Source organism: Marmota flaviventris, chromosome 10 (assembly GCF_047511675.1).
Source record: "Marmota flaviventris isolate mMarFla1 chromosome 10, mMarFla1.hap1, whole genome shotgun sequence".
Lineage (NCBI taxonomy): Eukaryota > Metazoa > Chordata > Mammalia > Rodentia > Sciuridae > Marmota > Marmota flaviventris.
In genome coordinates, this window is record NC_092507.1 from 3,636,527 (window position 1) to 3,650,893 (window position 14,367).

At 57.6% G+C, this 14,367-nt stretch overlaps 1 protein-coding gene across 1 annotated transcript in view; it reads right to left on the reverse strand.

Annotated features, from left to right (window-relative positions):
• Positions 1-5,004: 5,004 nt before the first annotated feature.
• Positions 5,005-14,367, reverse strand: part of Chd5 (chromodomain helicase DNA binding protein 5) — a 55,917-nt gene continuing 46,554 nt past the window's right edge. Inside the window, exons 33-42 of the mRNA XM_027947646.2 lie at positions 14,218-14,350; positions 8,939-9,028; positions 8,291-8,428; positions 7,936-8,044; positions 7,295-7,427; positions 6,933-7,128; positions 6,194-6,357; positions 5,971-6,085; positions 5,808-5,861; positions 5,005-5,031 (exon numbers count right to left, since the gene is read on the reverse strand). Coding sequence (XP_027803447.2) covers positions 5,854-5,861; positions 5,971-6,085; positions 6,194-6,357; positions 6,933-7,128; positions 7,295-7,427; positions 7,936-8,044; positions 8,291-8,428; positions 8,939-9,028; positions 14,218-14,350 — 1,086 coding nt within the window. The 3' untranslated portion in view covers positions 5,005-5,031; positions 5,808-5,853. The remainder of the gene's footprint in view (positions 5,032-5,807; positions 5,862-5,970; positions 6,086-6,193; positions 6,358-6,932; positions 7,129-7,294; positions 7,428-7,935; positions 8,045-8,290; positions 8,429-8,938; positions 9,029-14,217; positions 14,351-14,367) is intronic.

Sequence of the window (14,367 nt, forward strand, 5' to 3'; positions counted from 1 at the left end):
GGAGGAGGCGGGCAGGGGAGAGGGGAGGGGAGGAGGCGGGCAGGGGAGAGAGGAGGCCAGGCACACGGTGCCCTCCATTCCCCACCCGCCTTCCTGATGGCCCTGTAGGCTACAGCCCTCACCCTGCCCAGAGACAGGCCCGGGGGCTCCTCCACCAAGACCCGCTGCACCAGAAGCAGCCTGTGGGTTCCCGAGAGGGTGCTGTCCTTTTCCAGCGGAGGCCACTGGGCTGAGGCCACTCCCCTCCGTGCTGCTCCAAGGACAGGGTCCTGCAGTGGGCAGAGGGTGGTACTGAGGGCCAGGTGGCCCACCTCACTGTCAGGGAGCCCCCGTTGGGAGGTGGTCTGCAGTGTGCAGTGGGGTCCGCGGCAGGGCTGCTGCAGGGAAAGCGGTGCCCGCTGGCCGCGTTACCAAGGCAAGGGAGGCAAGGGCCTGGGCCACACGTGCACACCCTGCCCAGAGCCCAGGCAGCCCCGGGTGGCACTTCCAACAACATGGCTCTGAAGCGTCTTTTCCTCAGGCGTCCACTTGCAGGGAGGACGGGGCTCTGCTTCCTGGGGGTGGTCCCCAGTAGGAAGGAGGTTGGAGGGGGGTGGGCAGGACCTCTGCAGAAGGAGCAGAGGGCCAAGGGCAGACTGAGCCTGGAAGGGGAGAGCTGCCCAGCCTCAGGGGCACCAGCACAGGTCGAGGACCAGCAGCTCTCCCTGGGTGCCAGGCCTACCTCCTGGGCCCCAGCTGCCGGCCGGCCCTGCCTGGCCACCCTCCAGCAGCCCCCACCCTCTTCAGGAAGCAGTTTGCCAAACAGGGGCCCACTGGGCGGGCTCGACATAGGAGAGGGCCCAGGGTGGGGGATCAGCCTTTGGGGGCAGCAGAGCCCCACTACTGCTCATCCCAAACACATGGTCAGATCTGGGGTCCCGAGGAAGGCGCCCGGCCACCCTCTTCTCAGCCAGTCTGTAAATCACGCGCCCTCCCTCCCCCCTTTCTAATGACCGTGGTTCCCCAGCTACCGCGTTCCCCACCGGCACACTGCCGTGCCTGCCTCGAGCTGCCCAACCAGACAGACCAGGACCCAGCCGCCTGTCTATGGAATGACAAATAAACCCAAGCCTGCGGGTCTCCTGCCTCTTGTTCTCATTTCCTTAGGGTCTGGGCTGGGCCAGGGCTGCCAACTGCAGACACCCAAAGACTGGGGCTCCCGAACCGGACCCTATTGCCAAAGGTGGGTGGGGGTGAAGGACCTTGCAGGAGGCAAAGGCCAGGGTCAGACGTGGGGCTGGGGTGCCTCCCCTGCACCCGACACACACATGGTCTGTTGCCCTGTCCCACGGCCCAGGGATGGTTGCTGGGAGGCTGTCGTAGCTTGAGGGACTGGCTGGCTGTGGTTCTCATGATGAGGGGTCGGGGTCTGGGGAAGCCCACAAGATTGGGGTGCAGGTAGAAGGGCATCTCCCCAGCACATGGCTACTCACTGCCCATCCCTCCCAGCGCGACCAAGCCCTAGAAGTGTGACTTCTCAGGTGGGACATGGCTTGGAGCAGGGTCCCCCACTCCACCCTCCCCAGCCCTTTTGTAAATGAGAATCTGACTCAGTCCCTTCCCAAAGGGTTTATTAAAACACAGAAACCAAAACATACACGCAGAGTACAAAGAAAAGGTGACTGTGTTGGCTGTGGTCTCTGCCAGCCTCCTGCAGGAGACGGTGAGCCACAACCCCCGGGGAACTTGGTGTCCAAGGTTCAACCCCTGCCCCACTAGGGACCCCGCAGCAGGAGAGACCCTCTTAGCTGGCCCAGAGTGCCAGGCCCTCCCTTGGCCAGCCTGAGGATGTGCCTGGGCCAGGGGCCTGGGCAGGCAAGTCCCTCCTCAGCCGCCCAGGTGGGCCTTCCCTCCTCTCCAGGCCAAGCCAGCAGGAGCTGCAAGGCGGGGGCGCCAACCTCCGTGCGAGGAGTCGGGACACACACACACACACACCCAACGGGCCCTTTCTGGGTATCGCACCTAAAAAAATACTTTGTTTAAAAAAAAAATCTGAAACTTAAGGGGAAAAAAACCCATAAACACAACAACCCCCACGCCTTGGGCTGACGGCCACAACCTGTAAACCCGGGGACCAGCAGGAGCAGTGGCTCCCCTAGGTGCCAAGGCTGTGCAGAAGGGCGGGGGCACCGTCCACCTGAAGCTACAACCAGGCCACCAGGACAGCGAGGGCAGAGGGGTGGGTCAGCCTCGCCCTCCCCGGCCCCCATGCACACTAGAGGCCACAGGTCCCCAAGCCCACCCCTCAGGCCCTCAGTGGCCCTGGGACCTGCAGGCCGAGTCCTGGTCAACCCTGGGCCTGGGTGGAGAGCAGCCAGAGGACTCTGGGAAGGAAGCCCAGCCACAGGAGGACCTGGCTGTGGGACAAGGGGTCGGGCCTGCCTCTGGGAGGAGCCAAAGCTGCAGGAGACAGGAGCCTCCGGCTGCCCTTCAGGAGGCTCCTCACGCCTGGCCTCAGGGGACAGAGCAGGTGTGTGGGAGGGGCGCCCTCAGAAGTGGCCACTCCAACCCAAAGGCCAGTGCCACCTGGCAGACTGCTGAGCCCTTTGGGCCAAAGGCAGTTCAACAAACCCCCCCACTGGACAAAACGGAGGGCAGGCTGCCCTGGGGCTCAAGGGCTGCCATCTCCAGGGCAAATCCAAGCGGCCTGAAGAGGCCAAGGCAGGCCTCCCCCGGGCTCCCCGCTCCCCACCACAGCTTTGGCAGGAAGTCACTGAGGAACCAGGATGAGAACATTCTGGAAAACCTTTCCTTTCAGAAACCTGCCCCACTTTCGGCAGCCCGCCCTCCCGGGTTTCTTGGGTGCTGGTCACGGAGCACACGCTCTTCCAGGGGCCAGGCTGGCTGTGGGTGCCACCTCCAGCCTAGCAGGGAAGGGGGACGAGGGCCCCCTGGACAGGCCTGGGAAGAAGCAGAGAGAGGGACCGCGCAAGGTTTCCAGGGCGGAGTCACAACCAGGGAGACCACCAGCCCTTGGGAGGGCAAGGGAGAGGGTCATCACCTGGCCTCAGGACCCTGCACTGGGGCGGGGCCGGGGCTGTCCCAGAGGCCACCCAGGGGCCGACTGCCCACCCACTGAGGATGACATCACAGCGGCCCTGGGTTGGGGAGTGAGCTTGGCAGGTCTTCTCATCTGGCCTGAGCCAGGAGGCTGCAGGGGCGCTGACCAGAGGATGGTGGTGCTAGATGACCACAGGGGCTTGTGAGGACAAGGGCCACCCTCCTGGGAGGCGGGGGCAGCCACCCCGGGAACTCTGCGTGCTCAAGCCTGCGACAATCCAGCCCTCTCCACCTCCGGGGTTCTCCTCCCCCTGCCCACCCCGCTCTCAGAGTTGGGCCAGACTTGGATCAAGACTGGAACCAGGGGCCTTGGGGTCTGGTCCAGGGGTTCAGAGAAAAAGCCATGTTACAGATGAGCAACCTGGAGCTCAGGGAGGGCCAAGCATTTGCCCAAGTGTCCGTGAGATGAGGCTGAGACTTACTACTGCCCCTGGCCTCACTTCTGTCCCCGACAGGCCCAGAGACACCATGTCCCTCATGCCTCTCCCAGGGAGTGGAGTCTCAGCCCCTCTCGCCCCCAAGCCCAGCCAGTTCCTCAGTGAATTTCCTTCTGCACTCAACGGACCCCCACCCTAGAGCACTTGCCTGGGAGGCTCCAGCTGAAGGCTGCACAGCCCTGTCCATGCTGAGCTGGGACCAGTGGGGGGGTTAGACAACAGGCACAAGGCCTGGCCAGCTCCCTCGGACCCCCACCCAGCGTCGGGGCATTATGAGGTCTTGAGGGCGGGGAAGGAGCAAGGGTGGAGCTGGATTCCAACATGCACAGTGGGGAAGAAGGGCAGGGGCTCCACGGCCTTCCCACAGAGGAGGCAGAAGCAGGAAGTCTCCTGCTAAGAAGGGTCTAGAGGCCACTGGTCCAGTCCCCTGCCTCCCCGCAGAGCCCTTCCCACACCCTCCAAGAACTCAGCAAGGGCAGCTGGGGCCCCTGCCTCATGCAGCAAGAGCCCGGATGGAGGACCCCCCAGGGACAGAGAAGGGGACAGTCCAAGCCTCAGGGGTCCGCCTGATTCCCCCACATCTGTGGCCCAGAACAGAAAAGTCTATACCCAAAGGTGGGTGGACAGGCCTCGCAGGACACAGGACAAGGCAGGGTCTCCTGGGCCATCAAATGACCAGGTCCCTCCTTACCAGGACACAAGCTCTCACCTGCCCAGAACCACACCCCCAGCAGATGGCAAACCTCCATCCCTTCCTACAGTGGCTCCAACAGACTCGTGCCCCTCCTCCCTGGCCGCACACGCTGAAGCCTGCCATGTACTTCTGGGGCCTCTCTGCTGGTAGCAAGAGCCCAGCCTTCAGGACATGCTGGGCCAGGGACAGACATGTATCCCCCAGAAGACAGCCTCTACCCTGTCTGATCCAGGCATCAGCAGCATCTCCTCCGACAGAGCAAGGTGGCCCCTCTCCCACCTGGCCCACCTGGTTCTGGGGGTACCAGGCGGGCAGGGGCTGCAGCAGGAGGGCAGGCAGGACGGGGCACAGGAAACACTGAGTTCTCCCCAGCTGGGCTGAGCCTGCAGGGTGGCGCCAGGGCCTCCAGGGAGCTTCCCCTTAGGTCTGGAGCCTGGTGACAAGACGTGAGTGCTGTGCTCAGAATCTTCCATACGTCATCCAACTTTTATCAAGACAAATTCATCCGAATCTTCAATAGGAAAGTGCAAAAGATGTACAGATAAATGAAATCTCTCTAGGAAGTCGTCTGGAAAAGGTGGCGAGAGGGCATGTCCAGCATGGCAGTGGGTGTGACGCTGTGTGGAAGAACTCAATTACGACGAGGTGGCACTCTGGGCTCTGGCCAGCCAGGCTAGGCCTCGTTCTCTGTGAGATGATGGCACTTCTCCATTTCCCTTTTGTCCCAAGGTGGCACCGGTTCTAAAAAGGCAGCAGCTTTTCTCTCCCATGGGGGTCAGGCAGGTGGCCCGGTAAGCGTGGCTGCAAAAAGCAGGTCAGTGGGTTATGTGTCTAGGTGGCCAGGTGGCCAGAGATACCCCAGAGCCTACAGCTGACCATGCAACTGTGGTCAGAGGGGGCTCCCACCCCAAGTCCTCCCAGAACAGGCCACTGGCCAGGCTGTGAGCTGTACCCAGAGTGCTGGACAGCTCTCCTCAGTCTCTAGTGGGGTGACCAAACTGTCCTGTCTGCTCTTATGGGGATAGAACTCAGGGTAAGCTGGTGGTCCCAGTGAAGGAGGTGGCAAGAGCTGGCAGTTAGTCTGTGATAGCCCTCCTCTCCATTCCAGGAACACTCCTCAAGCTTTCAGTGAGGGTATGAAACAAGACATAACTGCCCGCAGTACCCCACTGAGCAGGACAGTCAAGGCAGGACAGGGCACTGCTCTGGGGCAACTGTCCCAATTCACCACCAAGAACACAGGTGTACATGGAAGTACAAAGACGGAGGTGCACACACAGGGTCTCTCCAGGTCCACTGGGTCCTCTGTGTCCTGCCACCCAGCCTCCCATGGCAGACAGCCTGGCCCAAGGTGGTCCCAGGGCAAAGGGAGGCTGGGTGGAGGGGTCCAGGCCAGGGGGTGACTCCCAAAGCCCGTGGCAGTGAAGACCCCGAGGCAGTGAAGACCCCGAGGCAGTGAAGACCCCGAGGCTTAGGGACCAGAATCAAGCACATGGACGGGCTAGTTCTAGCCAGGCCTGACTTGCCAAGCTGGCCGGGTGGGCGCAGGACAGGGGAGCAGCCAGGAGGGACCTCACCTCAGCTGGAAATGAGCGCTGCAACAGGGGGAAGTCACAGGGACGGCTAGATATCTGCCAAAGAGAGAGAACACGGTGGCTTGCTGGGCATCCGCAGCAGGCGGCAGGCTGGGCCCTGGCAGGGCACCGTGTGCATGCTGCCCGGAAGTGGAGGGACACCTACCGGTCACATAGGGCCCTAGGGGCATCTGGTTGTAGTTGACAATCCCTCCCGGTCCAGGGCCCCGGAAGTTGGGCCCAAAGTTGTTGTTGTACATCTGGGAGGAGCCAAAAGCGCCCTGGAGGCAAGGATTCAGCTTTACAGGTGCCGCTCAGCACCCACCCAGCCCCAGCTGGGGCACGGGCGCCCGAGGGGCTGGCCCCACGGCATGCAGTCTGAACCTGACCTGCTGGATGGTGGGGTCCCCGGCACGGTTGGTCAGGCGGCTCAAGATGCTGCGCTCTGACATCTGCAAGCGGGCAGCCACCGGGGGGATGCGTGACAACATGGAGGGCAGGCGCGTCACATCTGCCTTCATGTCACTCAGCAGCTCCTCCAGCTGGTTCAGGACTGCAGGGCAGGAGGGCCCAGGAATGGAGGGGCTTGCTGGCTGGTGCCGCCCACGCAGCAGCCAGGCCAGCCCTGGTTTACAAGGGTGTGTTACGGCACCCCAGCATCGGACACCAGGGGGCGCCCTCGCCAGGCGCAGGAAGCCCTGTGGCCAACTGGGGGATCAGTGGGCTTTCCAAAAAACTCCAGGGGCCCCTGCTCTGGCAGAGGCAAAGCAGAAACACGGGGTTTCCCTCCACAAAGAGCCTCCCCAGGAGGCCACAGCCCTGGTCCAACACCAGGGACAGGATGCAGGGCTCACAGGGCCAGGCTCACTAGCACACAGAGGACACGCGGCTTCACCTCCCTGGGTTCGTGAGAACCGAAGGGAGGTGCATATCAGGCTCCACAATCATGAGGCTTTAAATCCTGTGGCCTGTTACCTACCCAGCCCAGGGCCTGCTCACAGGTCCAAGAAAGGAGGCTCAGTTTCCCCTCAGTGAGGGGCTGCCCAGGCTGACCCAGGAGGCCAGGCCCTGGGACGGACCTTCCGCCCCCGCCCCCCGCCCAGGGTGCCCTTGCCCAGGACGGCTCACCCTTGTGCAGGACAGCATTGGCAGGCTTGTTCCCGGCAAGGGACTCCTTGGACAGGTGCTGGTGGCTCTCGGCAAGGCACTCCACCTCGGCCAGGCGGGCGTTGAGGGCCATGGCTGGGTGGTTGGGGTCCTGGGTCATGTTGAGGTACGCGGCCCTCCGGAGCTGCTCCTCGATGACCAGCGCCTGCTCCAGCAGCTGGGGGGTGAGAGGTTGGCTGGCCCCTCCTCCTGGACGGCCACGCTCCTCCTCCACCAGCGCCCAGCCAGGCCCAGGCAGGAAGGAGGAAGACGTCCTCCACCTAGGCCTTCGCCTCAGGCCCCTCTCCATGCCCCGCCCACCTCTGGCCCTGCCGAGGACTGACCTTGAACCTGCGGGCCAGGAACTTGTTCTTCATCTCCAGGTAGTTGCCCTTGTGGATCTCAGACTTGAAGGGCTCATTGAGGATCATGTACCTCGGGTCATTCTGGATGTCCTGCCAGCGGGCATAGCCATGCCTGCAGGCACCGTTAAGGACAAAGCTGGCCACAGGGAGGGGTGGGGCTGGCAGCTGGGGTGGAGGGAACAGCCTGAGGCTTGGCACCCAGCTCTTGCCCTCAGGCACGTCATAGTCTCAGCTAAAGAGGAGCATGTTGATGGGGGGCAATGGGGACAATCTCTTCAGGCAGTGACAGGTGTCCTCAGTGTGCCAGACATGGCACAGGGACCCCATCATGGCCACTTCCTCCACCCCAATAACCAGGGTGGGTAGGCCCAAGTGCCAACACCCAGGGCCTGTGCTGGAAGCAGTCTCAGAGGCGTGATGGAGAAGAGGCCACGTAGACCATGTCCAGGTAAGAGGAGGGAAGTCTGGACCAGACCACAGAGCCCGCGTGTGAGTGCCAGGGCATCCCTGGAAGCTAGGAGAAGGCGCTACAGGGTCCCCACAGAGCCTTCAGAGGGCTCCTGCTGAGGTTCCCAGAGCCAGGGGCCAGCACCCGCCCGGCCTGTTCTGCCCAAGGATACGTCACGATGCCCGCCAGCAGCCAGTAGTCATGGCGCCGGTGCCAGATGTCATAGATCTTTCCCGAGGACACGGCGGCACGTTCCTCATTCTGCCACAATGTATGCAGCTCTGGGAAAACGGCCAACGAACAGAATGAGAGGAGCCCCCACTCTGCTGTCTCAGCGGTGGGCTGGAAGCGCTCCCCCAACACTGGCCCTTCACACCACCCCAGAGTTCAAGGCTCCGATGTACTAGGACAGGACATGAGACAGACTTTCCTCAACCACTCACCCTCTAGCATAAAGTAACACCTGCCCAGCTCCTGGGGCCCACGGTCAGGGACAGCAACAGCCCCAGCTCTCTGCCCCTCCATACCCGTGAAGCCCCCGTCGGCAATGTTGAACATGAATTTGAACTTCCCGTTCTTCTCTTCCTTCTTCCCCTCATCGTCCTCCTCTCTGTCACCGTTTTGCTGGGTCTCAGCGGGCTCCTTCTCCTCAGCTTTGGGGTCATCTGTGAGTGGAAAGATCTCGTTAACTGGGCTGAGGTTGTGGCTCAGTGGCAGAGCACTTGCCCAGCACACTTGAGACACTGTTCGATCCTCAGAATCACATAAAAATTAAATTAAGGTTATTGTGTCCACCTACAACTAAAACAAATATTTAAAAAAAAAAAAAAAGATCTTGAGATCATGTTAACTCTCCATCCAAGGCACTGGCCAGGGCCCAAAGGCAAGCAGGGGTCCAGAGGAACAATGTTCTAGGATTTACAGCACCTATCATATGCAAAGCTGAACCCCAAAATCCTCCAAACCAAGATCTGTGACCAGGTCTCTCCCTCCCTAGGGGACATGGAAGGGCCAGGAGAGAGCAGGGAGTCCATTTCCAGGGAGCAGACCACTGTGCTACCAGGGACTGATGAGTCCAGGCTCCCATGCCCAGCTCCAATAAGATGATTGACCAGGGCCCGGGAGGACCATCAGGGCCCAAAGGACACAAGGCAGAAGGCAGAAAAGCCCCAAACCTGGCCTGCAGTCGCTGCCGTCCCCTCTGCTGTGACTCAAGCCTAGCTCCAGCTTGTCCAGCGCTCTCTCCTTCTCAGGAGGCACTTCCTCTGCAAGATAAAGAGGGTTCACAGGTGGAGGCTCAGAAGGTCAAAGAACCCCATGCATCTACCTGAAGTCCATATCCATGAGCTCTGGAAGTCCAGGCCTGGACACCCACTCCAGAGGCTTGCCCTGTCCCCATCTGCAAACCATAGTCTGGAATTACCTTCTTGCACTAAAAACCAAAGGATGTGAAGTCCAGCCACTGGGCAGGCCACAGTTCTGTGGAACTCCTCTTAAAACATCCACAAGTGCCAGGCAGAATAGATTGTATTAATGGGGCTGGGGACAGCTTAGCAGCAGAGGGCTTGCCTAGCGTTTGCAGGGCCAGGGCTCAGACCCCCAGCACCACAAACAGATGATACACACACACACACAAAAAAAAAAAAAAATCACATCACTAAAAAAGCAATCAACACAGGAGATCTGAGTGGGGTGGTCCCAGGGAGGCTCACTGAGCCCAGGAATTCAAGGCCAGTCTGGACAATACAGCAAGACCCTGACTCCTCAAATTAAAAAAAAAAGTGAGTTCAGTAAAAGAAAAGAAAGTCATCAGGAGCCAGAAATAAAGAAGAAATTAAAGCCAGGGATACATGAGCTGGCATTTGGTGGCCCCAGCAGGGGGTCATTAACCACCAGGAATGGGGTTGCTGGGGCTGGGTCTCAACACCTCAGCAGGACAGATGGGTCAGCCCAAAGGACGCAGAGCACTGCAGCTAAGCCAGCGCCCTCCGACCAGTCTGTTCTGTGAGTGCACGTCCCATCCGACAGGCACAACCAGAAGCCCATCTCCAGCAGAGCCCCAGGGGAAGAAGGTCCTCCTGAGGAGCCCAAACCCAAAGTCTAGGACCCCCAGGCTGCAGGGCCATAACCGTCGAGTCCCAGCAAAGACAGCATCATAGAAACTGGTCCCAGACCAGCAAATCTACTAGTGGGACCACTGGGCCCCAAGCACTTGGAAATAAAGGGGGAGGGACATGACACTGTCCAGGTGACATCCAGAACCTGGAAAACCACCATCCATCCACCTAGGCAACCCAGCAGGGAGTCAGTGAGCAGCCGTGTCACCAGGAGGTGATAAAACCAGGAGACAGGCACTAAAGCCAGAGTGTCTGGAACGGTTAAAGGGAAGGGAAATCGACAGAAAGAACAGAGCCCACAGGGGAAGAATAAGACCAAAAACAAGCTGGGAGCCAGGTGTAGTGCAGCACGCCTGTAATCCCTGCAGCTAAGGAGACTGAGGCAGGAGGATCCCAAGTTCAAAGCTGGCTTTCAGCAACTTAGTGAGGCCCTAAGCAACTCAGGAAGACCCTTCTCTAAATAAAATATTAAAAAGGGCCAAGGATGTGACTCAATGATAAAGTGCCCCTGGGTTCAATCCCCAGCACCAAAAAAAAAAGAACAATCAGGGAGCCAGGGGTAGTGGCGTACACCTATAATCCAGAGACTCAGGAGGCTGAGGCAGGAAGATTGCAAGATCAAGGCCAGCCTCAGCAACTTAGTGAGGCCCTAAACAACTAAGCAAGACCCAGTCTCAAAATAAAAAATAAAAAGGGTTAGGGATGCGGCTCAGTGGTCAATTCCCTGTACCAAAAACAAACAAAACAAACTGGAAAAGCCAGACAACTTGTAGAGATGAAATTCACAATTGGGAACAGAATTCTAAGATGCCCTCAAAGTCCCCAGGATGGAATATGATGGATTCCACTCCCATAAGTAGGGTATGCCACGTGGCACAGTGACCTTAAAACAGGGGATTACCTGAGTGGGCCTGACCCCATCACAAAGCTCTTTAAAAGCAGGGAGCCCTCTCAGGCCGGCCACAGAAAAGGCAGGCAGAGGCCCGATGCAGGAGAGGCCCTGTGGCCCCTTGCTGCCTTGAGGGTGGAGCTGGCTTGACACATCAAGAAACGCAGGTGGCTGCTGGCCGCATGTGGCCCCCAGGTGGTGCCAGCAAGGAAATGGGACCTCAGTCCTCCAAGTCCTCCAACCTCAAGAGACCAACGTCAGTAAACAAGAATGAGTTTGGAAGTGCTTTCTCCCTAGAACCTTCAGGGGGGAGCCTGGCCCAGCCAAAACAGTGTCTGGAATGGTTAAAGGGAAGGGAAATCGACAGATCTCCATCTCCAAGACCTCCAGAAGAGGACTTGGCCGTGCCCTTGCCTGTCTTCTGACCCGAGAGCTGGGAGCTAACACATGCACTGTTCTGAGCCCTCGGGTGTGCAGTCATGCGCTACGCGGCCACAGAGCGGAGCAAATGGGAAGCCGGAGACACAGCCAGGTCAAGCCAGGATACCCGAAGCTGGGTCGGAGGAGTACCCAGAAATGGTGCAGAGAAAGGCAAGAAGGCAGCAAGATGTGAAGGGCTGCTCGCACCCCTGCCGCTGCCCGTCCTGGTCCCCTGCTTTCTTCAGAGCATCCAAAGTCTCTTCTACTTATTGGTGTTGCTCACGTCTCACACCAGGGCACAAATGGCAAGAGATGAGCCAGGAGCGGTTCTGGTTCACGGGTTGTGTCCCAGCACCTGGAACAGTGACTGACAGTCAGCTCGCTCTACATCTTGTTGGAAAGTGAATGGATCCACGAGTTATAGGAATTCCAGGAGGAAAGAACTGTGATGGAGCAGACAGTTTGCAAAGAGGGAATGACCGGGAGTTTCCCACACTTGATCTAGGACCTACAAGCTTTGCTTTGAGAATCAGGGAATCTCAAGCAGGGCAGGAATTTCACTGTATTGAAACCACACATCGCCAAAGACAGAGAAAATCTTAAAAGCAGCCTTTTGAGGCTGGGGATGTGGCTCAATGGTACAGTGCTTGCCTAGCACGCACAAGGCCCTGGGTTCAACCCCCAGCACCACACACACAAAAAAAGTCTTTTAACGGTAGAAAATAAGAGTAAAGACAGATGTCCTCCAAAGGATCCACAATTCACTGGTAGCGTCCTCCCCAGCAGCACAATGAAAGCCAGAATAAAAAGGAGATATCTTCAAAGGGCTAAGGGGAAATCCCCGGCCCACCTCAGCCTTACCATCATTCAAGGGGAAAGGGAAACAATCCACAGGAATTTGTGGGAAGCACCATTAAAGGGTGTGTTAGAAAGGGGACTTTAGTGAAGCAGTGCGGGACAGGTGAGCACACACAAAAGCAAAGAGACTGTGAAGACCTAAACAAGGATCAGAGGGTCAGAGGGACATCAGCCAACATGGGGACGTCAAAGCAAACTGAAACTAAAATTCAGGGCAAGAGCAACAGAGCAGAGGGGAGGGAAGTGAACTACAGCTAACAGTCCACGGTCTCGATGCGATTCAGGAGAGCTGTGTGGTAAAAATCAACACTGCAGAACAGAATCAACCATAAACGTTCCAAACGAGTCGGGAGGAAAGAGAACTATGAAGAAAATGTGATCATTTCAAGAGATGGCAAGAGGGGAGGAAAAAAAAAGGCAAGAGTCATATAAAAACAAGATACAAATTCATCCAACTATCTAATTCCTACAATAAATGTGAAGAGATCAAACTTCCCTGCCAAAAGACAGAGATTTAAACTAGAGAGTCCTCTACAGGGTTTGTAAGAGATGCCTAAAACACAATGGTAGAGCACTTGGGAGGGGGGAGAACCCTTACAAGTCAACAATAAGAAGACAAACCACAAAATCTTAGAATGGGCAAAGAATCTGAAAAGACATTTCTCAAACATATATACCCACGGGCCATAAGCACCTGAAAAAGTACATCTTCAGGCACAAATGGAGTACAAACAGGAACCACAACAGGAGACCGATTCTCACCCCTAGGATGGCTATAATCAAGACAGATAAGAACAAGTGTTGACTAGCACACGGGGCAACCCTCACGCCTTGCTGGTAGGCATGTAAACTGGTCAGCACGTGGGAGAACAATTCACCGTTCCTCAAAATATGAAACAGCTGCCGTACGATCCAGCAAGGCTCCTCCCAGGTGGACACCCAAGAGAAACAAAAACCCACATTCACACAAAAACACGGGCACGTATGTTCACACTAGAATCCTTCACAATAGCTGAAGGTAGGCACAACCCCAAATCCATCAGCTATGAACGGATAAACAAACCCACCAACCTAGTCAACGGGAAATCACTTGGCTACAGAAAGGAAACCAGCCTTCTATGACACGGATAAGCTTTAAAAACACCGTGCTTAAACAAAGGAAGCCAGACACAGAAGACCAGCGTGTTTTATGGTTCTGTTTACATGAAACATTCCAAGGAGGCGAATCCACGGAGACGGAAAATAGAGTAGCGATTGCCAGGAACTGGGGAGAGGAAGAAATGGGGAGGGACTGGGAATGGGTAAGCAGCTTCTCTCCAGCGCGATGGAAATGTTGTGGAATTAGACAGCCGTGATGGTCACACAAGTCTGTGAATGTCCTCAAGACCCGTGGGCGGGAGGTACACTTGAAATGCATGGACTCCTGCACGTGAATCACATCCCAACCAGAATGGTTTTTATTTTTTAAATGGAGATAGAAAAAGGGCATATAGTGTACATTCAACAGATGGTCAATAGAAATCAGCATAATAAACTTCAAGGCAAAATGGATCAGGAGAGATAATCACTACTACAGGAGAATTAGACGCCCGCGTCACCAGAAAAATAAGAAACACCCGAACAGATGAACACCTGACACCCAGCCTCAAATCACGGGAAGCAGAATCCAGAACCGGGCACTGCAAGGACAGAGGTGGACCCCTCATCCCAGGGCAGGGTCAACAGAGTCTCTCAGAAAGCAGCCAGTCAACTACTTCCCAGCAAGGACACATCCCATGGGGTCCTGAGCAAGCCCTACCTAATGCTCATGCCCATACTCAGAACCTGCCCCCAGCAGTTAGAAATGGACACTCTTTTCAAGCACACACAAAACATTCACCAAAGGTTGACCTGTAAAGCCAGAAGGCAGGTTTCAACAGTATCCACAGACTCATATTTCCAAACCAGAATGCACCCGAGTTAGAAGTCACCAATCCTCACGCCCCGTATGGCAGGAAAGGTGAGAGTCCACGTGCAGAGACCTGAGCCCCTGCCCTGCCCTGCCCTCATGCAGCCTGCCAGGTCTACCCTCAGCAGAGAGAAAGGGAGAGCAGCACGGTCCACCCAGCGGCCTGCCCTGCTGAGGCCAGAGAGCACACCGACCGCTGGGAGGGCACCTGGAAGGCCCTACCTTTGGGCAGCTGCTCCGGGGAGGGCTGGGCCTTCTCCACCTCCTCTGGCCGCTCCTCTCGGGCTCTCTCCTTGTTGTCTGAGCTCTCGTGCTTGTCCTCACCCTCCCCTCTGTCCAGGGCAGTTGGCAGGGCCTGGAGAGGACAGGCTG